The sequence below is a fragment of the Tiliqua scincoides genome, chromosome 3, assembly GCF_035046505.1.
Source record: "Tiliqua scincoides isolate rTilSci1 chromosome 3, rTilSci1.hap2, whole genome shotgun sequence".
NCBI classification, from domain to species: domain Eukaryota; kingdom Metazoa; phylum Chordata; class Lepidosauria; order Squamata; family Scincidae; genus Tiliqua; species Tiliqua scincoides.
In genome coordinates this window covers 192,003,065-192,030,692 of record NC_089823.1, presented here as the reverse complement: position 1 = coordinate 192,030,692, position 27,628 = coordinate 192,003,065, and the positions used below count along the sequence as shown (strand labels likewise).

Genomic DNA, 27,628 nt, shown 5'->3' with positions numbered 1-27,628 from the left:
CAGATTGCTAAGAGTGACGCTGGATGGACTCTGGGCTACATGCTGAACCTCACCAATATGATCCCTGCAGAGCCCTCTTATGTAGGTCCACTGTCTCAAGCTGCCTTCGTTAGCCTCATTACCATCTGCACCATTTTGGCGGTGTGTCTACTCCTCACAGGCTTTCTGATTTATTACAAACCAAAGTGCCTGCACAAGGGAATCATTTAGGCTTGGATTGACCTAGCCCAGAGCAAAAGAACTGCAGCAAAGGCCAGAGTACTGTACTCTCCTGCTGTATTCTATGGAGACAGGTGACTTTGTATGAGGGACTTCTATGCCACTTGCTCTGGGACTGACAGATGCCTTGATAACGGCATGCTGCCCTTCTCTCATCTCCCTCGCTTTGGAGACTCACCATCCATCCTGGTCCTGATTGGGGATTTGCAGTGAGGTCTTGGATATTGGATTAAACACCTACCTCTCTCAGGTCTGCCCCTTTGTGTATTGCCTTTGTCCCCAAAACATGCAACTTAGGGGGCACCAGATCAGAAATGACTGACTGAACAATGCAGGGTCAGATTTATCCTGCAGGAGGAGCTGCACTCAGGGTTGCACATCCCTTTTTGCTCCCACTGAAAAGGTCAACAGTGATGCTGTCCACTGGGCTGTCCCATCCAAGACAACTGAACGAACACCAGTCATTTTGTTTTTGAGAGGGGATCCTCTGTGCAATACTTTGGAGATAAAGATTTTTGACAATGGGTGGTCCACATATCTAATCAGCTACTAGAAAGAAGAGGCTGCTGAAAGTGCCTGATCTGAAGAAGGCCACAGAGCACAATGTGTCTTTTGCAAAATCTTAGTCTGGGAGAGAATGTCAACTTCTGCATCTTGCTCAGAGCAACCATACTGAACTCCTCCCATAGCTGCTACCTGGGCAATGGGCTGATCAGACTGTCCATGGATTGTTTGGGTTAGTCAAGATGATCCACAATTAGCTGTTTCCTGTCAGTGATGTAGATCCTGGACACTGAGGCCTGATGTTGCACCCTCCTAAGCAGCCTGTGCTAAGAGCATACAAAGATTTCAAAAATGGAGAGGGTGGGAGGCCAATAATCTCTTTGCAACTTTCCCCCCATTCCTGCAGTGGAGGAGCTCTCAAATGTAGAGGGCATGGCCTTTTGTACCCCAGGCTTTCCAGAACTAAGGGAAGATTCATAGACTGTCCTCTGTAACTGAATGGCATGCAAACTGATTAATTTGCACTTTGACATTATTGAAAATTGCAGATTCACATGGATAAAGTCTTTCCTGTTGCCTTCTAACAAACGTACCCACCTGTTGTCTAGCCAGCTGAATAGCAAACCTACCAGTAAGCTGCCCTTCTCCCTTGGCAATGCTAATCTGAAGCTGTGCCTGAAAGTCTCTTCAGCAAAGAAGTCACTTAGCATTCTGTGCCACTCCTGTGAAGCACCACTCTATGTCACTCACTGCACAGTAGCAGTGTTTCCGCCTAGTTCCCAGTTTGCTAAGGAAGGGGTTGAAGGCAGAGAGACCTTTATCTCCCTGTTGCCTTGACACTCTTCTAACAATGAAGAAAGTGCAGTTCTATGGACGTTCAGTTCCTTCCAATGGAGGATATAGACAGGGCTGATTCAGCTTCAGGGAATAATATCTCTAATAAAACCTGGCATGTTGATGTGGGCCTCAGATGCAGACTGATGGGTGTCTTAACCACCACTGCCAAATCTAGAAGGTACATTTTTCAGATTGGCTTCTCGAGTCGTTAGTTGTTTCCTGACTTGTAGTTGGAGAAATGCTATAGAATTCTGCATTCAGTGTGATCCCTGTGCTCCAGAGGAAATCAAGAGAGAGATCAGATCAATGCAGGGTTCGCTGAAATCATTATGAGGAGATATCTTGGGTCCAAGGACTGACCTGGTTCAACCAGCATACATCTGACACTCATTCATGGCCCTGAAATGGCTTTTATCACTTAGGATGGATAGACAGTGTAGTCCAGTATTCAGAGTAGCTGCTGTCATGCTAACATATATTTATATCCAGGAGGCCTTACAGTTGGCATGAAATGTGCATGCCCTTAAATGTACATGTGTTAAATAATAATCACAGAGGGCTTTTCAGTCATACCATTCATTTCCTCAGGAATATTATATTCAAGCAGCTTAGTACCACTAAGGGGACAATCCTAACCAACTTTCCAGCACTGACCTAGCTGCAATGCAGTCCCAAGGTAAGGTAACAAACATGTCCTTACCTTGAGGAGGCCCCCTTGACTGTCTCCACACTGCAGGATGCCATGCACACCACATTGGCACAGCCATGTCAGTTCTGGAAAGTTGGTTAGGATTGCATCCTAAGTGGAATAATAGGTCACAGGATGACAAGACATTTTTGTATCACACAGTCAGTCAAACCTGAGAAAAGACAACAGAACATGAAGTTAGGCATATAAGAAAATACGTGCAGACACAGCTCTAGCTCATAGCAGCTAGAAATCTTAGACAGAGAATGTCATATCAGAGCATGTTCATTTCAGGTGCAAATAGTGAGTCAAATTGGTTTTGAAACAAAGGAACTTTGTCCATTTTGAACTGAGCAAAGGATTCAAATGGCTTCAGATTTTACAAACTTTCTAATAAGAAAAAGCATGAAATCCGTGTATACATCACCATGTGTAACAACTGCACTCTGCAGTATCTTGGCCAAGGTTTTCCAGCAACCTCCTGATTTTAGAAATGGGTTATGTCAGAATGCCAGATGCAGGGCAGGGCACCAGGATGAGGTCTCTTGTTATCTGGTGTGCTCCCTGGGGCATTTGGTGGGCCGCTGTGAGATACAGGAAGCTGGACTAGATGGGCCTATGGCCTGATCCAGTGGGGCTGTTCTTATGTTCTTATGTTCACCCAGACACATGCAGTTGCACAGAAACAGATGCATACACAATTATCACATCTGATGCATAGTTTTCAATGATTTTCCTGTACAAAACTGCTTTCCATGAAACTATGAATAAAGAACTAAGCTGGATGAGTACCTATCAGTTTGCAGCCAGATAGGACCACCCCGAAGGGAGGGCTTTCCACATACTTGTGGGGATGACTTTGCCTGTTTAAGCCTTTAATAGCTGGAGATGTGCATTAGGGCTGGTGAGATGCAACACTTTGTTGCAGGTCCCTCTTGGTCATATTATTTGATGCAACCCTTCATTATAAGTCATCATGGCAAAGGAACACAGAGAATTATTTTAATTAACATTATAGCTTGCATTTCAGTAGAAATCAGTTGGCCTATGGAGCTATGTAAAATTTGTCAGGGAGTGTCTAAAAGGGCTGCCTGCCTTGTGGCTTTCTTTGAATAAGGATTCCAATTCTTGCCTTCAATGTCTGAATTTCCTGCCTGAATTTAAAAACCAGCAATTTGCTTTTATGAGAAAGCATTCAGTTGATCACTTGGCATATTTCTAGAGCAGCTGCTTAGGTTAAGCATCCACTCTATTGATTAAAAAGTGCTTCAGGGGTACATCAAATAGCTCTTGTATGGGTCAGACTTATTCCTGCTTGACCATTCAGAAATTCCTTTGGCACAGACTGGGTTACAGTTAAGTCACAAAACTCTCTGTGCTTCCATGCAAAAGTTTCAGGATCATGTGGGGAAAATCTGTTGGCATTCTCCTTCCCTGCTGCTAGCAACCATCCAGCACCAAATACCTACTGCCTCAAGCTTTATGCTGATCCTATTTTATCTGTCCCTGTGTTCCAACCATCCAATTAATCTGCTCACAGGACTGCTTGGGCCTGGAGCAGACTTTAAACTTCTCAACAAGCTGATTTACATTACTAATGGTGGGCAAATGATGGGGAATTATCCTTGAGCATAGTTTCAGCCACTGCCTTGGCTCTCCATTCCAAATGAACCAAACTATTCACATGCATGTACACCTGGGCATTTGTATTAAAGATGTTTTGATTTGTGCCAGTGCAGTTTTTTTTCTGTAATTTTCTATGGGGTGGGAGCAATTTGAGATCAAAAGAAATAATTTGACATTCAGAGGAGAGTCAGGAATTCCCCAGGATAGGATTTCTGTACTTTACCTCCTCACATCTCTTGGCCACATTCCAGGAACCCAAGTGTGGTAGAACTTGACTGAGTGGAGCTCTGTCTCCAATTTCCTCACAGGCCAAACCCGGAGTGGCAGGTGACCTTGCACAGGACAGGAATGAAATGGTTAATGAGATGAAAAAATGGAGTTTTATTTCAGACTGCAGATGAAGGGTCACATTTATGAATGCTCCCCTGTGGAAAAATATCCCTACAAGTAGAAAACTGGAATAGAATGTTTCTCCCTGATGTCCAACTGTGCATGGGAGTATCTGCCTCCACCCACCTGCCCCCACCACTTCTCCTCCTCCTGCTCCCACCCCTGTACACCACCACTCTCCTCCAAACTTCCTTTTTTCCTGTGTTTCCCTCTTTTCAAATCCAGGAAGGAGAAGGAGTGGTGAAATGGTGTGCTGCTGGTTAATTGGGTGGTATTGGACATGCGGTCTTAGGTGCTGGGAGGTTTGGGGCCATCTCTAGAATTCAAACATGGCATCACCTCCCCCACCTACAGCTTGAAGGGGTACGATCCACCATATAACCTCAGGATTCTACCATCTCATTTTGCTGCATATGTAGGCAAGTCCTGGACATCAAATTTTCCTTAATTTGTCTGCCAAGGGGCCAGTTCAGATGATACTTTATTGCCCAGACTGTCTCCACACAATCCCCAACACACTTTCCCACACGTCACACATGTCCTGATCCCTTCCATCACTTCCTTGCTACTTTTTCTGATGGTGTACTTTAAAAGTAGATTTAGCAGTATGCAATTAAAAACAAATAAACCAGGTGGGAAAGAGAGGAACCAGGACATGCACACAAGAGAGCACACACTTCAATAATCATATGGAGCCATTTTGGGCAGTGAACTATCATCTGAACTGGCCCATACTATACTGCTCTCTTCTTGACCACTTAGGAAACTAACAGCCCAATCCTAACTAACTTTCTAGTGCTGATGTAGCTGTGCCAATGGGACATGCGCTGCATCCTGCAGTGGGGGGAGGACAGTCACAGAGGCCTCCTCAAAGTAAGGGAATGTTTATTCATGGGTGTGTTGCAGCTGCATCAGCACTGGAAAGTTGGTTAGGATTGGTCTGTAAAAGAAGGGCTGGTTGGCTCCAATTAAAGAAGGTTTCAAACAGACAAAGGCCGCTTGCAGAAGGATGCCCCAGCATTTTTTTAGGAGAGAAGGGAGGGAGCAACAGTTGATGCTTCGCTTCAGGTAGCAAAATGTTATGGACTAGCACTTAGGTCCAGCCAGGCACAGAGTTGGATGTGAGTTGTCTGCCTAGTCTGCTATTGGCTTCAGAAGGGTTTGGTCCTGGAAACAATATCACATACCCTATGCCAGTGGTCTTCAATTCTTTTCTTTTTTTTTTTTTTGCCATGACTCCAATGAATAAATAAATAAAGTGCAAGTAGTGGGGACCCCAGTACTTATACTGCACCCCCTCCTAGGACCCTATCCACCCAACTTTCTCCCATTGCCGCCCATTCTCTGCACTTGTAATGCCCTCCCAGCACTGTTCACTGAAACCAAATATACTTATTAGGGAGAAACATCACTATGAAGCTATTACTATGGGGATCACAGCTCCTGCCCATAGAAGAAATCAAGAGTGCAATCAATTAATGGTTCTTTTGATCCCATTTGATCACCAAATATATGTAAATGCCATGTCACTATGTACATGTGGCCTTTCCTAAGATCTCAGATTTTAATGAACTAACAGCTATGTTAGTATAGACTTGCCAAATCTGATATTAATAAAGTTCTGATCCTAATCAACATTATTTATCCCAATATGAATTTGGAATTTTGAGTGGGGTTGGAAGTTCAGTTGACTTCCAGCAGATGAATGTTATTACATTGCAATATCCAGATTTGTGGGGCAGGGATTTTTAACCTTCCCACAACACCACCACACTGTGATCCTGATTCAAAATGGGATCCCAGGAGGCTGTTTCTAGCAAATGAAAAAGATAACAGGAGATGCAGTCACATATCCCTATGTCACATTTACTTTGGTCTTTTAGAATTAAGAGATGTTTTATCACCACCAACTCTTGCAGATGTAAAATTTCCATGGTTGATGTTAGGGCCCTTATTTCACTGACACGTTAGTTTGAGATATAAGCTGAAAACATTTGGAGTCATATATCAAAGAGATCACCTAACTGTGAACCGGTGGCATCACTAAGGAGGTGTGGGTGGTGCAGGCTGCACCGGGTAACACTTCCGGGGGGGGGACACCACTACTCCCCAAAATTTTTAAAATCTTGGCATTTTCCAATACCATCATGTTATATATCAATCAATGTGTAATTCCATGCAGAATGCAATGAAACAAACCATGTTGAAATACCTCTAGTCTATCAAATGTTATAGCAAAAAAACCAACAACAGTGGGGGTGGGGCAATTATACATGACCACACCCACCGCCTGGGTCATTGCCCCACCCACTGCATGGGAGGAGGTCCATCACAGGAGTGACATACTGGCCTCCCACACTGGGTGATGCGAATCATAGTGACGCCATTGCTTCGAACTATAAAAAGTCACAAGGTTTGGCAAGAGAACTAACAGCATACATACATGGTCAAAAGAAAGATTTCCCATCAAACATCTGGATGGTTTTATGGATCTTGGCATCCTGCTTTATGGAAGATTTTGGTGCAAAAGGCATTGAACAGTTACAAAGATATCTTTATATGCAGTTTTAAAATTCATTTGTACTGAGGTAGGAAATTTGGTTTTTCCTGTCGTTAACAATGTCAGAAGGATGCTATCAAAATGCTGTATGACTCAAAATGCAGGCTTTGATTATTTAAATATCCTAGAAGTAATTCCAAATCAAATTTCTCAAATCCCTTTTAGACCTGCCTAATGGTGCACCAACCACCACATTATAAGCTGAAATGGGGCTTCCTGCCATTGCTTACTTATAAGTAGTGGCCAAAGCCTTGCTTATTTTAACTCCAGATATTTAACTATCCAAAGAAGTGTCTGTTAAAATGAATTGTCAGTCAGCCTTTGCTTTCATTTACCATCATCTCTGTACGAGCTTTCCTTAGAAACTTTGATCTGAGGCTGCTAGAAAACAAATCAGAGACAGGTTATGTTTTAGCAAGACTTAAAAGAATATGGGGATCATCCAGAAAATCTGTTTTTCACTCTGCTTAATTTAATTAAGAGCCAAATCCTATCCAAATTTCCACAGTTGATGCAGCTGCAATGCAGCCCCAAGAGTAAGAGTGCTGAAGAAATCTGACACAAAAACCCTTGACTTCAGAAGGGCGATTTCCCTCAAATGAGGAGGCTAGTTAGGAAGAAGTTGAAAGGGAAGGTAAAGAAGGTCCAGTCTCTCCAGAGTGCAGTGCGTGGAAGCTGTTTAAGACAACAGTAATAGAGGCCCAGTGGAAGTGTGTACTGCAAAGGAGGAATGGTTCCATTAAGTCTAGGAGGATGCCAGCATGGCTAACGAGTCAAGTTAGAGAGGCTGTAAAGGGCAAGGAAGCTTCCTTCCGTAAATGGAAGTCTTGTCTTGAATGAAGACAATAAAAAGGAACATAGACTGTGGCAAAAGAAATGTAAGAAGGTGATACAGGAGTGTCGTACACTTGGGTCTCACTCCCAGGGTTTTGGGGTGCTCAGAGTTGTTGGTTCTGAACCCTAGAGCCCTCAAAGATCCCTGTTTGGTAGTACTGCCACCACCCTGTAAGAGCCAGTGCCTCAGTCCAGGGAACCCGAGACCCTCTAGGCTTAACTATATCCCTTGTAGGCACTGAGCACTTTCTTTACTTAAAGTCTCAGTCCTCAAGTTACTAGTCCACAATGAGGATGTTTGGTAGCTTGCTGAACGGCTAGGCAGGATTCTGAACCTTTGTCCCCAACAGACAATGAACCAACATGGTAAAAAGATTTTCTACTTTATTAAATACATAGGGTTACAAAAAGTTACAAAAGGCAGCAAATGCTAGAGGCATAAAATCTTCTAGGAAACATATCAGCATAAAACAACAAAGCTAACTTGCTAACTCTATTATTCTCTAACCCTCACCTGGGTCAGCTTCTTTTGTAGATCCTCAGGCCAGTTACCTATGGCCACATGGTCCTGGCGGGGCAGGATGTGCACCCACCACCTCTCTCACCCAGAGACAAGGAACAAAAGACCCTGTCTTCCGGAAGTGGCTCGCCCTCTCAGCTCTTCCCTCCCCCCTGGAGATCTGCAGCTGCATTCCATCCTTGATGGGCGTCTTTCTGGCTGCCTAGGTGCTACATTATCACCTTCCATTGAGATGTAAATCCTAGCAGCTAGGAAATGCAAGCCACTTCTGCCTTACTGTTTTAGCTTGGTTCAGGCCTTGCAATGCTACTAGGCCTGAACTGTACATATCCATGACAGGGAGGCCAAGAAAGACTTTGAGGAACATATGGCCAGCAGTATTAAAGGGAATAATAAAAGCTTCTTCAAATATGTTAGAAGCAGGAAACCTGCTAGAGAAGCGGTTGGCCCGCTATATGGTGAAGGAGGGAAAAGGAGATAAAATGGGACTCGGTGATGGCAGAGAAATTAAATGAATTCTTTGCATCTGTCTTCATGGCAGAAGACCTTGGGCAGATACTGCTGCCTGAATTGCCCCTCTTGACCAAGGAATTAAGTCAGATAGAGGTTAAAAGAGAAGGCATTACAGACCTAATTGACAAATTAAAAATCAGTAAGTCACCAGGCTCAGATGGCATCCACCCAAGGGTTATTAAAGAATGAAGTAGCTGATCTCTTGACTAAAATATGCAACTTGTCCCTTAAAACAGCCAGGATGCCAGAGGATTGGAGGACAGCAAATGTCACACCTATCTTTAAAAGAGGAAGGAGGGGGGGAGGGGCCAGCCAGTGGGTATTATATATCTGGACTTTCAGAAGGCATTGACATGGTCCCTCACCAAAGGCTGCTGAGGAAACTCCACAGTCAGGGAATTAGAGGGCAAGTACTCTCCTGGATTAGGAACTGGTTGAGGACTAGGAAGCAGAAAGTGGGTGTCAAAGGTCAATTTTCACAATGGAGAGAGGTGAAAAGCGGAGTGCCCCAAGGATCTGTCCTGGGACCTGTGCTTTTCAACCTATTCATAAATGATCTGGAGACAGGGTTACGCAGTGAGGTGGTCAAGTTTGCAGATGACACCAAACTTTTCCAAGTGGTGAAGACCAGAAGAGATTGTGAGGAGCTCCAGAAGGATCTCTCCAAACCGGCAGAATGGGGAGCAAAATGGCAGATGCGTTTCAATGTAAGTAAAGGTAAAGTCATGCACATTGGGGCAAGGAAGACTTTACATATAGGCTAATTGCAGTGGTCCTCACACATTTAGCACCCGGACCCACTTTTTAGAATGAGAATCTGTCAGGACCCACTGGAAGTGATGTCATGACCGGAAGTGACACATCATTTTTTTAGATTGTGAGCCCTTTTGGGACAGGGTGCCATTAGTTATTTGATTTTTCTCTGTAAACCACTTTATGAACTTTTAGTTGAAAAGCAGTATAAAAATACTGTTAATAATAATAATAATTATTATTATTATTATAATCAAGCCGGAAATTTTTTAACAATCCTAGGCTGCAATGCTATCCACACTTACCCAGGAGAAAGTCCCCATTTATCATTGTTAAAAGAATATACATAGTAGCTTGTTAAAAGTATAGGTCTGTAACATTTCTCCAAATGAAGTTGCATATCATGGTAGCGTTAAGTCTAATATATTAAAAATAAAATATTGAAATGACTGGGGATCCACCTGAAATTGGCTCGCAACCCACCTGGTGGGTCCCGACCCACAGTTTGAGAAACACTGGACTAATAGGTTCTGAGCTGTTGTGAAAGAACAGGAGAGATTGCTTGGGGTGCTTGTGGACAGCTTGATGAAAGTGTCAATCCAATGTGCGGCGGCAGTGAAGAAGGCCAATTCTATGCTTGGGATCATTAGAAAAGGTATTGAGAATAAGACAGCTAATATTATAATGCTGTTGTACAAACTGATAGTAAGGCCACACCTGGAGTATTGCGTCCAGTTCTGGTCGCCACATCTCAAAAAGAATATAGTAGAGAGCTATAGAGAGATCTATAGAGAGAGTAGAGATCACCACATCTCAAAAAGAATATAGTAGAGATGGAAAAGGTGCAGAAGAGAGCAACAGAAGAGAGCAAAGAGGTGCAGAAGAGAGCAAAAGATAGGATCTCAAAACACATAGACGAACAGGCCTTGCTGAGGGAGAGTCAGCATGGCTTCTGTAAGGGTAAGTCTTGCCTCACAAACCTTATAGAATTCTTTGAAAAGGTCAACAGGCATGTGGATGCGGGAGAACCCGTGGACATTATATATCTGGACTTTCAGAAGGCGTTTGACACGGTCCCTCACCAAAGGCTACTGAAAAAACTCCACAGTCAGGGAATTAGAGGACAGGTCCTCTCGTGAATTGAGAACTGGTTGGAGGCCAGGAAGCAGAGAGTGGGTGTCAATGGGCAATTTTCACAATGGAGAGAGGTGAAAAGTGGTGTGCCCCAAGGATCTGTCCTGGGACCGGTGCTTTTCAACCTCTTCATAAATGACCTGGAGACAGGGTTGAGCAGTGAAGTGGCTAAGTTTGCAGACGACACCAAACTTCTCCGAGTGGTAAAGACCAGAAGTGATTGTGAGGAGCTCCAGAAGGATCTCTCCAGACTGGCAGAATGGGCAGCAAAATGGCAGATGCGCTTCAATGTCAGTAAGTGTAAAGTCATGCACATTGGAGCAAAAAATCAAAACTTTAGATATAGGCTGATGGGTTCTGAGCTGTCTGTGACAGATCAGGAGAGAGATCTTGGGGTGGTGGTGGACAGGTCGATGAAAGTGTCGACCCAATGTGCAGCGGCAGTGAAGAAGGCCAATTCTATGCTTGGGATCATTAGGAAGGGTATTGAGAACAAAACGGCTAGTATTATAATGCCGTTGTACAAATCTATGGTAAGGCCACACCTGGAGTATTGTGTCCAGTTCTGGTCGCCGCATCTCAAAAAAGACATAGTGGAAATGGAAAAGGTGCAAAAGAGAGCGACTAAGATGATTATGGGGCTGGGGCACCTTCCTTATGAGGAAAGGCTACGGCGTTTGGGCCTCTTCAACCTAGAAAAGAGACGCTTGAGGGGGGACATGATTGAGACATACAAAATTATGCAGGGGATGGACAGAGTGGATAGGGAGATGCTCTTTACACTCTCACATAATACCAGAACCAGGGGACATCCACTAAAATTGAGTGTTGGGCGGGTTAGGACAGACAAAAGAAAATATTTCTTTACTCAGCGCGTGGTCGGTCTGTGGAACTCCTTGCCACAGGATGTGGTGCTGGCGTCTAGCCTAGACGCCTTTAAAAGGGGATTGGACGAGTTTCTGGAGGAAAAATCCATTATGGGGTACAAGCCATGATGTGTATGCGCAACCTCCTGATTTTAGGAATGGGTTAAGTCAGAATGCCAGATGTAGGGGAGAGCACCAGGATGAGGTCTCTTGTTATCTGGTGTGCTCCCTGGGGCATTTGGTGGGCCGCTGTGAGATACAGGAAGCTGGACTAGATGGGCCTATGGCCTGATCCAGTGGGGCTGTTCTTATGTTCTTATGTAACCAAAATGATTACTGGGCTGGGGCACCTTTCCTATGAAGAAAAGCTGCAATATTTGGGCCTCTTCAGCCTAGAAAAGAGGCGCCTGAGGGGGGACATGATTGAGACATACAAAATTATGCAGGGGCTGGATAGAGCAGATAGAGAGATGCTCTTTTCCCTCTCACATAACACCAGAACCAGGGGACATTCACTAAAGTTGAGTGTTGGGAGAGTTAGGTCAGACAAAAGAAAATGTTTCTTTACCCAGCATGTAATTAGTCTGTGGAACTCATTGCCACAGCACATGGTGATGGCATCTTGATGCCTTTAAGAGGGGATTGGACAAATTTCTGGAGGAAAAGTTCATTACGGGTTACAAGTCATAGTAGGTATGTGCAAGGTAGAGGTAGGCTGCCTCTGATTGCCAGATGCAGGGGAGGGCGCCAGGACGCAGGTTGTGTCTGTTGTCTAGTGCAGTGGTTCTCAAACTGGTGGGTCGTGAATCACGACCCACCAGTTCGTGTAACACTTCACCCGTCCCTTTAAGGGGCAGGGGAAGGGGAGGGAGGCAGCAACACGATCCCCAGGATCCCGTTGATAAGGGGGGCGAGGGGGAGTGCTTGTGCCTTACTTTGCATGATGGTGGGCTGCAGCAGGCTGCAGGAGGTGCAAGCAACGGGATCCTGGGGGTCGTGTTGCTGCCCTAGCCCCTCCCACACAAAAACTTACTGAGGGAGTAAAGCTCCCTCAAAGTTTGCGAAACCCTGGTCTAGTGTGTTCCCTGAAGGTGGACCACTGTGAGATACAGGGAGCTGGACTAGATGGGCCTTTTGCCTGATCCAGTAAGACTCTTCTTATGTTCTTAGGAGGACTCTTTGACTGCTCCCCCCCTGCAGAATGCAATGCACACCCTGTTGGCATGGCTGCATCGGCGCTGGAATGTTGGATAGGATTGGGCCCTAAATCACATCATGAGATGTAGGGATCTTTTGCTGAACTTACTTCTTGTCTGATAAGAGCTTTTACAAAATTGCATTTTCAGCCAATGCCGCTGGCATATTATTCAGAGAGCAGATACAGTGGCGGACTTCCCCAACCCCGTTCCTGGAGCAAAGGTCTGTGATGGTGCCCTCTGCAAGATGCCACCCCCCCGTGCACGAATCCACACCCCCTCTCACCAAAAAGTGTAGCGCCTCGCACATTTCCAGGATGCATTGGAGAAGTCTCCTGAGGCTTCTCCAACATCTTAAACTGCTTCTGGCAAATCGTGTTCTGGGCATTTGTCCCATTTAGTTAATGGCATGTCTGCTACTGGACAGATACTCTGGTGTACCTGAAAATCAACAAATGGAGTAAATGTGAGCAATACTACCTGCACACTTTCTCTTGCATTGCTACTAGAGATAAGATTACTTATGGTTCTGTTTAGATTTTTTTTCTCTCTGGGATATCAGCTCTGACAGGATTATTTATTTGGAGGCTTATGTTGGTTAATATAAAGAAGAGCTTTGTGGCACCTTCAGGACCAACACATTTATTTCAGCAGAAGGTTTTGTGGATTACAGTCCACTTTGTCTGGTGCATAAATCTGACGACATCAACTGTAGTCTGCAGAAGTTTATGCTAAAATGAATCTGTTAGTTTTTCAGGTGCTGTAAGACTCTAGCAGCCCAATCCTAACTTGCACTGGAACAGGCAGGCTGGTGGGCCTGCACTGTATCCAGTGGATGTATTGGGCTGTCTGAGGCTTGGCCAGAGGCAAGGGGAAACTTTTCCCACACTGGTCAGCGGCCCATCAGGACCCAGGAATGATAAGTTTCCTGCCAAGTGGCTGGGAGGTGTTTCTGGGTGGGGGAGGGCAGCAGAAAGGCAGGGAGGGGGTGGAATTGGGTAAGGTGGGGTGGGGGCAATTCAGGCCCAGGAGGGGAGTAGGAATAGCTGCCTTGGCAGCCACCAAATCCTATGTCCCCCTTCTGGGCCTCGGAGCCTGAAACAGGTCTGTTCAGTTCTGCACCAGCTAAATAGCTGGCACAGCTTCAAGGAGAGCTGTGGGGGCTTCTGGGGCTACACTGGGTAAAGGAACCAAATTTCCATTACCCCAGGGAGACCTTTGGCTGCTTCATAAGAACATAAGAACAGCCCCACTGGATCAGGCCATAGGCCCATCTAGTCCAGCTTCCTGTATCTCACAGCGGCCCACCAAATGCCTCAGGGAGCACAGAAGACAACAAGAGACCTGCATCCTGGTGCCCCCCCTCGCATCTGGCATTCTGACGTAGCCCATTTCTAAAATCAGGAGGTTGCAAATACCCAATATGGCTTGTAACCCATAATGGATTTTTCCTCCAGAAACCTGTCCAATCCCCTTTTAAAGGCATCTAGACCAGATGCCATCACCACATCCTGTGGCAAGGAGTTCCACAGACCAACTACACGCTGAGTAAAGAAATATTTTCTGGCCTGTCAGGACCAGAAACACTTCCCTGGCCCTGCAGGACACAGTGGCAGCTGTTTTGGCACCACAGTACTGCAGGGCAGTGGCCCTGATAAGAATTGGGCTGCTATTCAGTTTATCCACTACTAATGGTCATTAGAAATCTGCATTTTCACATATTTTCCAGACTTGCTTTCAGAACATGTAGTCAGAAGGAACAAAAGAGTTATTTTTCATTGAATCCAAGATTTCTATAGTGAATGGAACCAAATTATTAGCAACATCACCAGCAAAACAGGATCTGGAAGAGCAGAGTTTGGCCTCTGCTCCATGGAAGGCAGTAGCTCTATTGCTTGCCTCCAACTAACACTCTGGGAGAGCCTTTATTTTAAAGCACTGTGTTGTTTTCTTCTTTTCTTTCTTTGGACAACATTAGCCCATAAATGGAATAGGAGTATAATATTTCAAGGAATTTTCAGCTCCCTTGCCAGTGCTCCATTACAAAAGAGAAAGATGCCAAGGCCCACACGGGCTGTGAAGTCATGCCATGTCCTCTGGAAGCCCTACAACTTAATCCTGGGAGTGTGGGGACAGGCTGCTGTTCTTCAGTGGAGAGGGAAAGCCACTCTGCATATGCTCAGAAGTGCTTTTCTTTTTTCTGTGTGTTTTCCAGGATTCAAACCTGGTGTTGAAAACGGACTCCTGGACTGAGTCCTTGCACAAATGAAGCCTGCAATGGAAGTTTGCGTAGCTCATCTATTGTTTGTGAGAATTTGAGCGGGTTCCTGATCTGCAGTGAGAGTCAGGCAGCTTCAGACCCCTGTTTACCCTTCAGTTAATAAATGAACAGGGATCAGCACAACTTTCCAATTGTACAGAGGCTTTGAGTGATTTTGGCTCCAGAAAAAAGGGGGGGGGGAGAAGAGAGGCAAAAGCTCTGTTGTACATTCTTCCTGAGCTGTGAGGGGCATTCACTAAGATACCCCTCCCACCACCAGCACCACCACCACCACAGGTGCAGTGGGCTGGCACTTGGCTGTGAAACTGGAGAGAGCTGGTTCGGGTTTACACTTTAGTTCCTGGTCAGAAGAGAGGCTGGACAGTGCTCCTTTCCTCTGTGCAAAGAACTACTCACCCCCCTTGCAGGAGGATGTCTCAGTGGTTCTGGATCCTTGGGAGAATCTTGCTCTTGGTGGGGGCAGCTGCCTCAGTGAACTTCTTTCACCATCGCTATGAGCAGATGGTCAAAGCCCTGTTCGACGTGAAGAGTGCCTGCCCGTATATTACCAGGCTGTACAGCATTGGACGCAGCGTCCAGGGCCGCCAACTCTATGTGCTGGAGTTCAGCGACTATCCTGGCATCCATGAGCTCAGTAAGTCTGCTGGGGGGAGTGGGGGGTTGGGAATATAATGCTTTTCTACAGTTGGGCAGTCGCTTCACTTTGCATTGCTGGAAGATGCCAAGTTCAGAAGCAGTGGGGCTCAGGGCTACTCTGGCTCCTGAGCAGTAAGTGCTATACCCAGCAAAGTCCATCCAGCCCCATGGAGCCCCTATCATGGGAAACACAAACTTTGGCTAGACCAGAGGGAGAAGGGTTTGACACACCATGCTGACAGTGACACACTTGGCCACCTGGCATGTGTTGATATTAATTTTCAAAGTGCTTTCTAGCCTTTACTTTCTTTGTCCTCATTTGTCCTCACACCCCTGCTCTGGGGTACAGTTGTTCCCTTTTTTATGCATTAGGAACAGAGGTTAAGTGACCGAAATCCATCTGAGGTGAGGTAAAAATTTAAACTCAGGTCCCCGGGGTTCAAGGCCAGCTTTCTACTCACTGAACTATGCAGTGATTCTATGAATTGCTGAGAGCCAACAGACTGACAAGGTTGATTGGTGAGGGAAACCTGGAGAGGTTCTTCCTAGCTTTTGTGCTGCTACAGCCAGCTGAACATTGACAGGCCATACCTTTAGAATAAGTGGGGAAGGGGCAGTGCACTTCAGCAGGGTGGGGGGGGGGAAAAGAAAGGGGAGGATGGAACTACAGTACAAGCACCAGAAGAGCACTTTTTCATTATTTATATACTGCCCATCCTCCAAGGAGGTAGCATTTCACCTTCACAACTGCCCTGATACATCGTAAGATGTATCAGGAATCACGCTGAACCTGGGTTTTCCATCCCCAAACTCAACCATACTGACAGGTAGTCCAATTGTAACGAAATTCCCACACTGTGATGCAGCAGTGCTGGCATGGGCTATGTTGTCCCAGGGTAAGCCCCAGCAGCTGCTATGTGTCAACTTAGACCTGTGCCAGCTATACCACTAACACAAGTTCAAGTTGATCCATGCAGGTGGATTGGGCCCGGGAAGGGCATTCTGGGGCATTTGGTGGGCCGCTGTGAGATACAGGAAGCTGGACTAGATGGGCCTATGGCCTGATCCAGTGGGGCTGTTCTTATGTTCTTAAGGGAGATAGGATATGGTGCTAGCTGACATTGCCAATCCTGCCCCCTCCCGGGCCCAATCCAGCCACCCCTGTCTCCACCATCACTTTGCCCTGTTCTATCCCTTCCTTGCCTACCTCTGCACTCCACCCACTGGACTTACCTTCTCTCCACCAGCATGACCAGAAAGGCTCTGACCTTGCCACTAACATGCTGGCTAGAAGCTTTGTCACAAAGTGCTTTACAGTGCTTTTGCAACAGCGTGCTGGTGGAAAGTGTGTTTTGCTGGTGTGTTTGCTGGATTGGATTGGGCCCTAAAAGTGGCCAAGGGCCACCCAGATGTTAGGGATGCAAGAAGAAGGTCCAGGAGGGCCTTGGGAAGCATGGGCAGGGAAGGAAGAGGTTGACCACAGGTGTCTGACAGACAAGAGGTTGCCTGCATGAATTGGGGCTTCTTCTGGCCTTACTATCTTAGCTGTGGTATTCGTAGGGTTGTAAGTTCACCCACCCTCCACATCTTCTCTATGTAGTTTAAGTAGTTCTTTTGTCCCCGTCCCCCCGCCATTTCTTTGGGACAGAGTGGAAAAAATCATTTTGGAGCCAGTGGGAGCTTTCATATGCCTGCACCCTGGAGGGTACATGTAGAGTTAAAGGGGCCGTCGTGTGGGGAAGTGGTTTTAGAGGAAAGAATTTGAGGCCAAGCCAAACCGAAGGATTGATTTTATTTTGCAGTTTAGTTTAAAACCCCTTGAGGCTTTTGAAGTCAGAAATGTGACATACCAGCGAGAGGAGCTTGAAGGAACAGGGGAAGGGGCCCCTGGCTGTGCAAAATAAGGGAATTGAGACCCTGGCCTTGTCAAACTGCATGGATTCCTCCCAACAGTCCTGTAACAGAGAAACTACTCTTGCCTGAATTTACAGACTTTCGTGATAGCTCATTGCACCTCTCTCAGAGCACAGATTCCCACATATTGCCCCACCCTTCCTCCTGAACTCTCTGTGGGACCAAGCAAGGCACTGGCATTCTTCACCTTTGGCTTGATGGTGGTGCATTGCTGAAAGGTTGTGTTGTCTTAAAGAGGCATGGACCTGTTGTGAAATATTTCACAGAAATGCAAAAAGGCACAGCTGAAGTTTCATGATCATAGAAGGCCAATGGGAAACCCAGGCTGTGTACCCCACACCCCGTCTCTACCTTTTCACTTCAGAGCCCCTCCTCACTCTACTGTATACCAGCCTCTCTGCTCCAATGTCAGCAAATCTCTTGCTTTCTCAGTGGAACCAGAGTTCAAGTATGTGGCAAACATGCATGGGAATGAGGTACTGGGCCGGGAACTGTTGCTTCAGCTCGCAGAGTTCCTGTGCGAGGAGTATCGGCATGGCAATCAGCGCATCACACAACTCATCCATGAGACACGCATTCACCTCTTGCCCTCCATGAACCCTGATGGATATGAGGTGGCAGCTGCCCAGGTACCAGGCAAGCATCCCTTTCTTATCTCAGTTGTCATGCTGATGGATGAATTTTGTGCCAGGGAGAGGAAGGGAGGCATTCTGAAGGGGAAACATGTGAGAACAGAGTCATGAAGATCCATCAAATGCTGTTAGCCATTATTGCTGAATGAGGACCCAATCCTAATTGCTGAATGAGGGCCCAAACTGGGCCAGGGCCAGCACTGAGCCCTAGCTTTGGTACTGAGCCCTAGCGCCGGTGCTGAGTGCCATAAAGCATGTTTACGGAACCCAATGAGTAGGGAGCACTGCTGTTGGGACCGCACCAGTCAGGCACCGGGCCCAGCACTGGCAAGAAGAGGCCGTGCCATCATTGGGGATAACAACAACCGCAGGGTGGCGGTGCAGCCTCTGGGGGGTAGAGGGAAGGCGGGATGAGGGCGAGGGGAGGGCAGGGTGGGAGAAGGAACTGGGGTGGGAGGGGGTGGGACTGACAAAGCTTAGCTCCGCCATATCCTGAACTCCGTGTTGGGCCAGAAGGCCCAACACAGAGTCTCTCAAGTCTGCACTGGCAAAATAGTGCAGTGCAAAAAATAGCACTGACCCAGACTTGAGAAGCCCCATTGCAGAGCTTGGGGCTTTCCCTGGAGGAAGGGGCAAAAGTCCCCTTCCCCTGAGGAGATCTCTGGTTGCTTCCCGGTGCCTGCTGGATGCACCAGGAAGCTCAGGATTGGGCTGCCCAACTTCCATGGCCAGAGGCAGTATACCAGATGCTAGAGATAACAAGGGGTGACCATCACTGTCATTCCTTACTTGTGACCTTTCAGTGACTTGCCATGTTTAGAGACAGAGTGCTGAGCTAGATGGACCTCAGTTTGATCTAACAAAACAAATACTGTATACATTACTCCACAAACACCTGGCTCTGTCATTGGTTTTCTCTGGTCTTTTCCTATATAATAATATAATAATATACAGTATTTATATACCGCCTTTCTTGGTCTTTATTCAAGACTTTATTCAAGGCGGTTTACACAGGCAGGCTTATTAAATCCACGCAGGGATTTTTACAAATTGAAAGAAGGTTCTTTTTTTCAAGAACCACCACATTCAAGGTGTCACACTCCGATCTGGTTTAACATTCTGGCCTCCATCCTCCCACGCTCCGAGCAGATGGAACAGCTCAGCTGCAGCTTGCCAGCTGCTTCAAGGTCGCACGATGCCGGTGGCCTCGAACCGACGACCTTGTGGATGTTAATCTTCAGGCAATGGAGGCTCTACCCTCTAGACCAGACCTCCTGCCCAGACTCCTGGTCCCATCTCTGTAAGCGTAGGTCATTCCTCTGCTGTCTCCCTTGTGTCTGTATCTAGAATGTAAGTGCATTCTGATGACTGGCAATCAATATGGGTTGACAGGCTTGGAATGAAAGACCTGTGTCATGACTTTGAATTTATGCCATTTGTCAATTTAAAAAAATGCATTTGTCAGACCATGATACTGGTACCAGAGCTCCAGAGGCAAAGGTCCAGAGCTATAAACCTGTGTGTTATGTTGATTCATCACATTCTCACTAGAATTCTGAATTGTGATGTGATCCATACATTGCTAATATCTATTCTCAAAAACTCCAGGACCAGACAGTTACCTCTGGTACTCTCAGTAGCTACCGGTCCTTTAAAGCTGGAGCAGAAGCTATGTGGAGAAGTTCCTTGGTTGAGTGACTGCCTAAATGAGTCAGTAGCCATTTCTAGTTCCTCTTTAAATTTGGTGGCGACCCAGAATGATCATGGTGCTTTTCTCACAGGTTTCCTTTATGGGGCTTTCCTCAGTCTGCTGTCTAGGAGAGAAACAGCTGAACCAGTACAGCATGGTGACTAAGGCTACAATCCTATACAGGAGTGGGAGTCGGTCTGTTGCATTCAATGAGACTTATTTTTCAGTAGACGTGCCTAGGCTTGCACTGCTCACAACTAGGACTTCCCCAGCTCACATCTGCCATAAACTCACTAAATGGTGCTAGGCAAGCCACTCCCTCTCAGGCCCCTCTCTCATCTGCAGTATGATAATAATACTTAATTGCCACAGGATCACATACATGTGCAGTTCTTTGCACATCAGAAAGTGCTGTACAAATAATTTACCAACTCATCTCATTCTGATTCAAGTTGACCATGTCTCTATGACCATAAGAGGGGAGCTGACAGTTCCAAGCAGTATCAGCAGGCCCAGCTCAGCAAATACTCTTGTTACACTTTCCTTGCCAGCTATGGTTAGCATCACAAAATCAGGAGATTCCTGCAGAGTTCAGTACACTTGTGGTTTTTGAATTGCTCATCTACCTTGGCCCAAGTTTGATAGCAGGATTTGGTCAGCACTTCATATTGCTTACGTGTGAATGCTTTCATTCTCTTCCCAGAGCAAAGATGCCTTGGGATACCTCACCGGGAGGAACAATGCCAATGGAGTTGACCTTAACCGTAACTTTCCCGATCTCAATAGTGTCATGTACTACAATGAAAAGCAGGGGGGTCCCAACCATCACATACACTTGCCAGACAACTGGAGGAGCCAGGTAACATATTAGACTAGATGCACCCAGGAAATGTCATGATCACCTGACTGTGCTATAAAGACAAAGCATCCCTTTTAGTGCAGCCAGTTTCTCCTGTTTTGTGGTAGATCAGGCTCATCTCTTTCCCTGCTTCTTATTTGGCATCTCAGCTCAGCTGGGCTCTCATTGGGTATATGCTATAATTATAACTTCAGGACACATGGGTCTGTCAGCTTGTGCTCCATCCCACTCATCCTAGTTTGTGCTCTTTGGCTTGTGGGAAGGGCTGTGCAGCCCATATATTTGGCTGCTTGCAGTGGTGCAGAAGCAAAGGTTCTCTCCCTCTCATCAGGATTCTTGCCATGCTCTCAATTATTCACTAAGAGCCTATCTAAAGCATGTGTTGTACAGCGTTCTTTGAACTGTACCACTTCAGGATGCAGGATGGGAAATTTTATATTTGAACACTCTCTCATGCAAGAAAATCTCTGTGCGCATAGAAAATTAACAAAGGAAAAGCTACATCAGAAACCTTCTCCCAGACGCAAAGCTTTCCATGGCTAGGGCACATTTGAGGTGGGAGATCAGTCAGTCTTGCAATGTTGTATTTCCATTCAGAAGTGGTACAGGACTGAATCATATGCTTGTGTTACCAAACTGGGAGCACTGGACATCTGGACATGTTTTTGGCCTGGCTTCTCCTGCTTGTGTCCCCTCACAGGTGGAACCAGAGACTCTGGCGGTGATTCAGTGGCTGAAAAGCTACAATTTTGTCCTCTCTGCCAACCTGCATGGTGGAGCCATAGTTGCCAATTACCCGTATGACAAATTCCAGGAGCAGAGGAGCAGGGGAGCTTGGCAGGCAACAAGCAGTCCCACTCCTGATGATGCCTTATTCAAGAAGGTGAGGGGTGAAACCAAAGGTACATAGCATATATGAGTACCCACACGAATGAACCCAAAGCAATGAGCAAGCTTAATGGAGGAACCCTTCTTCGCATATCTGGCATTAGCATTCCATGGCGGTCACCCTCCTCAACTCAAACTGAGCTTAGGGTGTCACTGAACTGACCAGTTTCACAGTGAAGGCTGTGCAAAATGGGAGATAGGAAAAGCTCCTGGGAGGCAGGGGGTGTCATACCATGCTAGAGGGAACAGGACATGGAAGTCTGAATGAACTCACACCATGAGCAGATGGGGAGGGATGTTTGGACTGCATATTGTAACAAGCTGCTCAAAGAAGATGGGATTTTTGTCCTATGCTGCAGGGATCATCAACAGTGAATTGTTCTGCATCATGCATGCTTCTCTGATGCTTTCCAGGAGCTGGTGTGCAGCTATTGGCCATGTCAAATACAATGATGTCAAGAGTGAAATGTTCATTTATGCATGCTTTCTAGAATGGGAGTTTGTCCACTATTGTTTAGCAGCCATCAGTCTGATCCAGCAAAACAATTCTTATGTTGTAATGGTAGCATTTTTATTGTGTGCTAGATTTTCTTTGCTTGATTTGAATAGTATAAGAGTATAAGGAGCATACCCCAGTACCTGGGGTAGTTCCCCCCCCCCAAATGAAAAGTACAGGTTTCTGAAATTGCAAGGTAGATAGCTACGTTTTTTATTTTCCAATTGCAGTGATTTTGATCTGGATCCTAACAGTGACCTATGATGTGTGTGAAATTGGAAAGGGGAGGAATGTATGACCACCTTACCATTTCCTTTGCAGCTGGCGAAGGGCTATTCATATGCTCATGGATGGATGCACCGGGGTATGAACTGTGGAGATTACTTTCCTGATGGCATCACAAATGGTGCTTCCTGGTACTCACTCAGCAAGGGTAAGAACCTGGGGGCAAGTTCACAAGAAAGTAAAAGCAGAATTTGGCACATTTTACCAAATTTTACCACAATTTACCAATTTTACCAAAGCACATTTTGTAGCAAAAGGATTTGAGATGACCCACCCATGTAAGAGGAATGAGGAGTAGACGGGTTAGGAAAACAGGGTGGGAGTGAGACACATTTAGGTTATGCAAGAGGAGACAAATTTTGTTTGTATGGTTTCACCCACTTTGCTTTTATGTTGGAAGAGGAGGAGAAGGGCTTAGGTACACATGCATCTGAAGAAGCCTCCAGGTCAGTGTATCTATTTAGCATTTTTGCCCATCTATTTAGCATTGTTGCATATATGGAACAGGGACCAAATATGTACACCTGTGGGTTGGGCAAAAATGGGTTAATAGCCATGACTTTTCTTCCTCCTATTTCCCAACCCTCCCCCTTGCAGGGATGCAGGATTTCAATTATCTGCACACCAACTGCTTTGAAATTACGCTTGAACTGAGCTGCAATAAGTTCCCACCACAGGACGAACTGGAGTTTGAATGGCTGGCAAACCGGGAAGCACTTATTGCTTACTTGGAGGAGGTAGTGAACTGCCACAACATCACTTAACTCTCCCCTGCTGAGTAATGAGCAAGGATTTCAGCCCAGTCCATAAGTGTACCCCATGTTCACCACTTGGAGGTGGGGGTGGGTAAAACCCTAACCTGAATTTTACTGCCCATAGAGCTAGAAAAACCCAGCCACTGCTCTTGGGATCTTGGTAATGTGCAGGATGCTTCCTTACTTCCTCAAGTTCCTGTGCCCTTTGGGTGTTTGTGTTCTGCAGGTTCACCAGGGCATCAAAGGTCTGATATCTGATGAGAACAACAACAAGCTCGCAGGCGCTGTCATTTCTGTGGAAGGAATTGGCCATGATGTCACTTCTGGTTGGTACCCAGCTTGGTGCAGACAGAGGCTTTTGTCCCAAGTGACACTGAAAACATTTTACTTGTTTTGCATTTTACATACCTGTAGCTTGAATGAAAAACCTTGTTTGGTTTTAGCTGCTAGATTCTAGCTGCTAGAAGGTATATTTGCTCACTCTCCTCAGCTTTCTGTATTGCATCAATGACATTCACAAGTGACACATCCTGGTTCTGAACATCTCTTGTGAAAATGTTCTAATCCTCGTGAACACAATCCCCACCCCAGTGCCATAGAAGGTCCAGCCATATGCCTGCAGGTTCCATGCATTTTGTACACTGACAGTTCCAATAGAAAGAACATGAATACCTCAGTTGTAGGTCTCTAGGGCCAGAAATAAATTATTAACAATATTGGCATTTCAATGGTGCACGTGAGTGTGCAAAGTACTTCATACATATTAACTTGTTTTGCTCACAACCCTGTAAGTTATTTTAATTATTATTTTAAAACATTTATATCCTACATTTCCCCTTACAATTAAGGTTCCCCAGGCAACTAACAACACAATAACCCTGCACATGCCCGATCTTGTCTGATCTTGGAAGCTAAGCAGGGTCAGGCCTGGTTAGTACTTGGATGGGAGACCGCCTGGGAATACTGGGTGCTGTAGGCTTATACCATAGTCTTTTGAGACTGAAGGTTGCCAACCAACCAATTAAACACAATATGATCATTAAAAATAGCATAAAATACAATTAAAACAAAAGCAGCACAAAAGGATAAAACAAGGAGAAGTTGAGCAACAAAACTAAAGGGAGAAAGCTAGACAAAATAAAAAGGTTTCCAACTCCTGCCTGAAGGTTAACAGGGAGAATGCAGTTCTTAGCTCAAGTGGGAGGGAATTTCAGAGCCATGGTGCTGCCACAGATAAGGCCCTTCCCCTCATCACCACCAGTCTATCTTCAGCTAATGGTGACACTTGTAGAAAGTATCCCCCGCCCCCCTGCCAAAATGACCTGAAAGGATGGGTTGTCTCAAACAGGAGGTGGTGATCCCTCAGGTACCCCAGTCCTAAGTCCAAAAGACATTTAGAGGTAAAAACCAGCACCTTGAATTGCACCGAGAAACAGACTGGCAACCAGTGCAGCTGCAAAAGCAGCAGCCAGACAGAGTCAAACTGCTGAGCTTCTTTGACCACACAGGCCACTGCATTCTGCACTAATTGCATTCTCAGATGATCTTCAAGGGCAGCCCCATGTCAAGTGCATTACAGTAATCCAGCCTTGATGTCACCAATGTATGGACCACTGTGGCCAGGTCTGAACAACTCAGCTAATGCCACAGTTGGTGCACCAGTTTTAGCTTATTGCCCCCATATTGGAGAAGGGTGGTTGAGGTTGAGAGAAGGGCCTTCCTGACTCATAGCTCAAACTCCTAGCCACTACACTCCTGAAGATTTGGGATTTCGCCTGATCATGTTCCCCTGAGATATTAGTGATTTCCATAAATTGTATTAGACAGCTCACTACTGGTATTTACTAAAATGCTCATTTGTTTTTTTTTCCTGCAAAACACATTAGGGTACAGATCTTATTCTCATAATGATCATTTAACTGATTGCCATATTGATTCAGAGGTCTGCGATGCTTGTTCCCTGACAAGCATCAGTCCATGCATCAGTCATGCATCTGGGCTGTGTTCCTAATAGGTGGTGATCAGTGAGTGGATTGGTAATTCAACTATCCTACTAAAGAAACAACTCTGACCGGGCAAGCCCTGGTTCCGGCCAGGGTCTTCTAGATTCCCTAGCCCTTCAGGCGCTTATGCCAAGCAAGATCAGTACAGATGATACTCCCACCTGCACCTTCCCAGCATCTCTCTCTTTCTCTCTCTCCTAGGTGAACATGGTGACTATTTTCGCTTGCTGTTGCCTGGCACTTATACTGTTACTGCCTCAGCAGAGGGATATCAGCCACAGATGACAACAGTTGTAGTGGGCCCAGCTGAGCCCTCAGTGGTGAGTTTAGCGGCAATGCTAAATAGACCCTGATACTCCCACGTTGGACATTAAGACGTTTTTGCCTAGCCCACAGGTGTACACATTTGGTCTCTGTTGCTTATATGCAACATTGGGCAGAAATGTCTTAAGGTATGAATTAGAGTCAGGCTGGCTCAGAGAAAGAGGGAAGGAATTGCATCCCCCCCCCTCCGGTAACAAGTTGGAGGAGGAGCTGGAACTCCTCTAGCTGTCTACTTACCCCCAGGTCCTTCCATCCTACATCTGTCTTTGGTTCATCTATATTTGGTTCAAAAGAGGAGAATTTGCTTCCATCATGGGCAGTGCTGGAAAGTGGGAGAGGGCAGTATGCTTGTCATCCTGGAGTACTAGAATGGTCATTGTCTGTACAGCTGCCCCATTACAATCCCCCTGTGACTTGGGTGGGGTGGGTGACTTTAAGCGTCTGTGGCTGGTAACCACTCCTTGTAAGCCCAGGATGATTTCAGTGTTGGTGCGCTACCAACTCTGTACAACTCTTATGTTCATACATAAGGAATAAACCATATAAGTGGCATGAATGACTTACATTGACTAAGCAAAGTTAGACTGACACTTCCCCAGTACAGCTGATCCCCCCATCTTACATAGCAGGCCAGGCAGCTACTGAGACCTCAAGGTCACATTCTGCCACCCACACAGCTCGCAGCGCCCCTTTGGCTCTTGGGTTGAATATTTACTTTGCTGTCCCAGTTTTACCTGTCAATTTCAGATCTTGCCCAGCTCTCTGTTTAGTCCTAGCCTGCTTCATTTTGCTCTCAGGAGAGTGCCAGATTTTTATGGAATGTTTTTGATGTATTTTTGATGATTCACTGAGAGAGAGAGAGAGAGAGAGAGAGAGAGAGAGAGAGAGAGAGAGAATCAGGGCTGACACTGGAACTCTACTGAGACACCTGCTGGCAGAAGGCAAAACAGACCATTTTTGCTGACTTACTGGATGCCTACCAAAGGCTCCCTATCAGTCCATGATAACAGCTTAAAGCAAACATTCTTAATTAAACACTGTGCATTGGCAGTGGTCAGACCTCATAATCCCAGGTCAAGCAATGTTCTTATGCTTCAAGCACTTGGCTGTACACTTGTGTATGTCTGGGTGAAGCCTAAAGCTGTCATTGAGTCATTGGTCTGTCATGTCTGTTCTAACTGTGGGTCATTTCTCTTTATTTATTGAGACAATGTCTATAATCCCACTTTTCTACCCAAAGAATTGACATGGGCCATGTAGCAGGACTATAGACCCATACACTGTATCAATGGAACAATAACCAGACTAAGGACCAAAGCAGACATGACATCAAAGCTCTCTGTTTGGAGCTCTGGACATCTTTTTCTTTCTCAAAAATTGGCTACAGATAGGGGAGTGGAACTTAGATTGGGGCCATAGTGTGGGTTTTTTTTTAAGCTCATTCTCTCTGTGGTGCTGTCCTGATCTCAACTGGGATCCTCTGCCACCTATTGTTTGGGAAGGAAAAAGTCATCAAGAGTTACAAATATAGAGCTCCTAGGTCACAATAGACATAACATAAAGCAGCAGCGCAAAATAAATAAAATCAGAGGCTCATGAAAGGAGATAACATCCAAAATGTTTATTAAAGATTCATGAAAATAAGGCAGTCTCAGCCTGGTGCCTGAAATATATCAGTGAAGGCCTCAGGCAAACTTCCCATGAAAGTATTTCTGAAACTAGGGCGCCATGACAAAGAAGGCCCTCTCCTCTCTCTGCTCTGGATGCACAGTAATGCACAACCAGCCCTCATTGTCTTTACTAGTATTTTGTATCTCTATTTTGTTGGAACAGTATAAATGCCTTTGCTGTGTGAATGATATCAGTGCTATTTTCCATCATCCTGCTGGCAGATATAATAGAAAAGATTATGTTGTGGCATGATTTATTCTACAGTAGTGCTGCATTTCAGCCAACTTGACTGGCAACATTTTTATGTCCTCTGCAGTGAACCATTGGGCAAGAAAGCCATGATATGTGGTTTTGTATTAGATGCTATGCATGCATTCCAGGTGCATTTCCAGCTCAAACGGGTGCTCTGTTTTCTCTTCCAGGTGCATTTCCAACTTAAACAAAATGCTGTGGACAACACCCCTCTACCAAAGGCTTGTGTCAAAAGCCCCACTAACAAAGCTCTGCATAAAAAGGTTGTGCCACGAGCTGCCCAACGGAAGATGCTGCGGTGA

The 27,628-nt window shown here is 45.8% G+C and overlaps 2 protein-coding genes, 1 long non-coding RNA gene and 1 pseudogene across 5 annotated transcripts in view; 3 read left to right on the top strand and 1 right to left on the bottom strand.

Annotated features, from left to right (window-relative positions):
• ENTPD1 (ectonucleoside triphosphate diphosphohydrolase 1) overlaps positions 1 to 3,944 on the top strand; it is a 51,323-nt gene extending 47,379 nt beyond the window's left edge. For both annotated transcript variants that reach the window (XM_066620122.1, XM_066620123.1), the window contains one exon: positions 4 to 3,944. In XM_066620122.1, coding sequence (XP_066476219.1) covers positions 4 to 210 — 207 coding nt within the window. In that variant the 3' untranslated portion in view covers positions 211 to 3,944. The remainder of the gene's footprint in view (positions 1 to 3) is intronic.
• LOC136644338 (uncharacterized) lies at positions 2,134 to 26,237 on the bottom strand. 2 transcript variants are annotated; one of them, XR_010794088.1, is made up of 4 exons: positions 26,138 to 26,237; positions 22,344 to 22,477; positions 4,098 to 4,206; positions 2,134 to 2,420 (listed from the first exon to the last, which is right to left on the bottom strand). It is a non-coding gene; the product is annotated as an uncharacterized lncRNA (long non-coding RNA). The 2 variants fall into 2 exon arrangements; XR_010794089.1 differs by lacking the exons at positions 2,134 to 2,420; positions 4,098 to 4,206 and adding an exon at positions 19,070 to 19,446.
• Positions 15,333 to 27,628, top strand: CPN1 (carboxypeptidase N subunit 1). Its single transcript, XM_066620124.1, has 9 exons — positions 15,333 to 15,555; positions 17,904 to 18,100; positions 20,497 to 20,652; positions 21,353 to 21,535; positions 22,358 to 22,469; positions 22,919 to 23,058; positions 23,303 to 23,402; positions 25,281 to 25,399; positions 27,497 to 27,628. The coding sequence occupies exons 1-9, from the start codon at positions 15,333 to 15,335 to the stop codon at positions 27,626 to 27,628; spliced, it is 1,362 nt and encodes a 453-aa protein (XP_066476221.1).
• On the top strand, positions 23,937 to 24,055 carry LOC136646744 (5S ribosomal RNA; annotated as a pseudogene).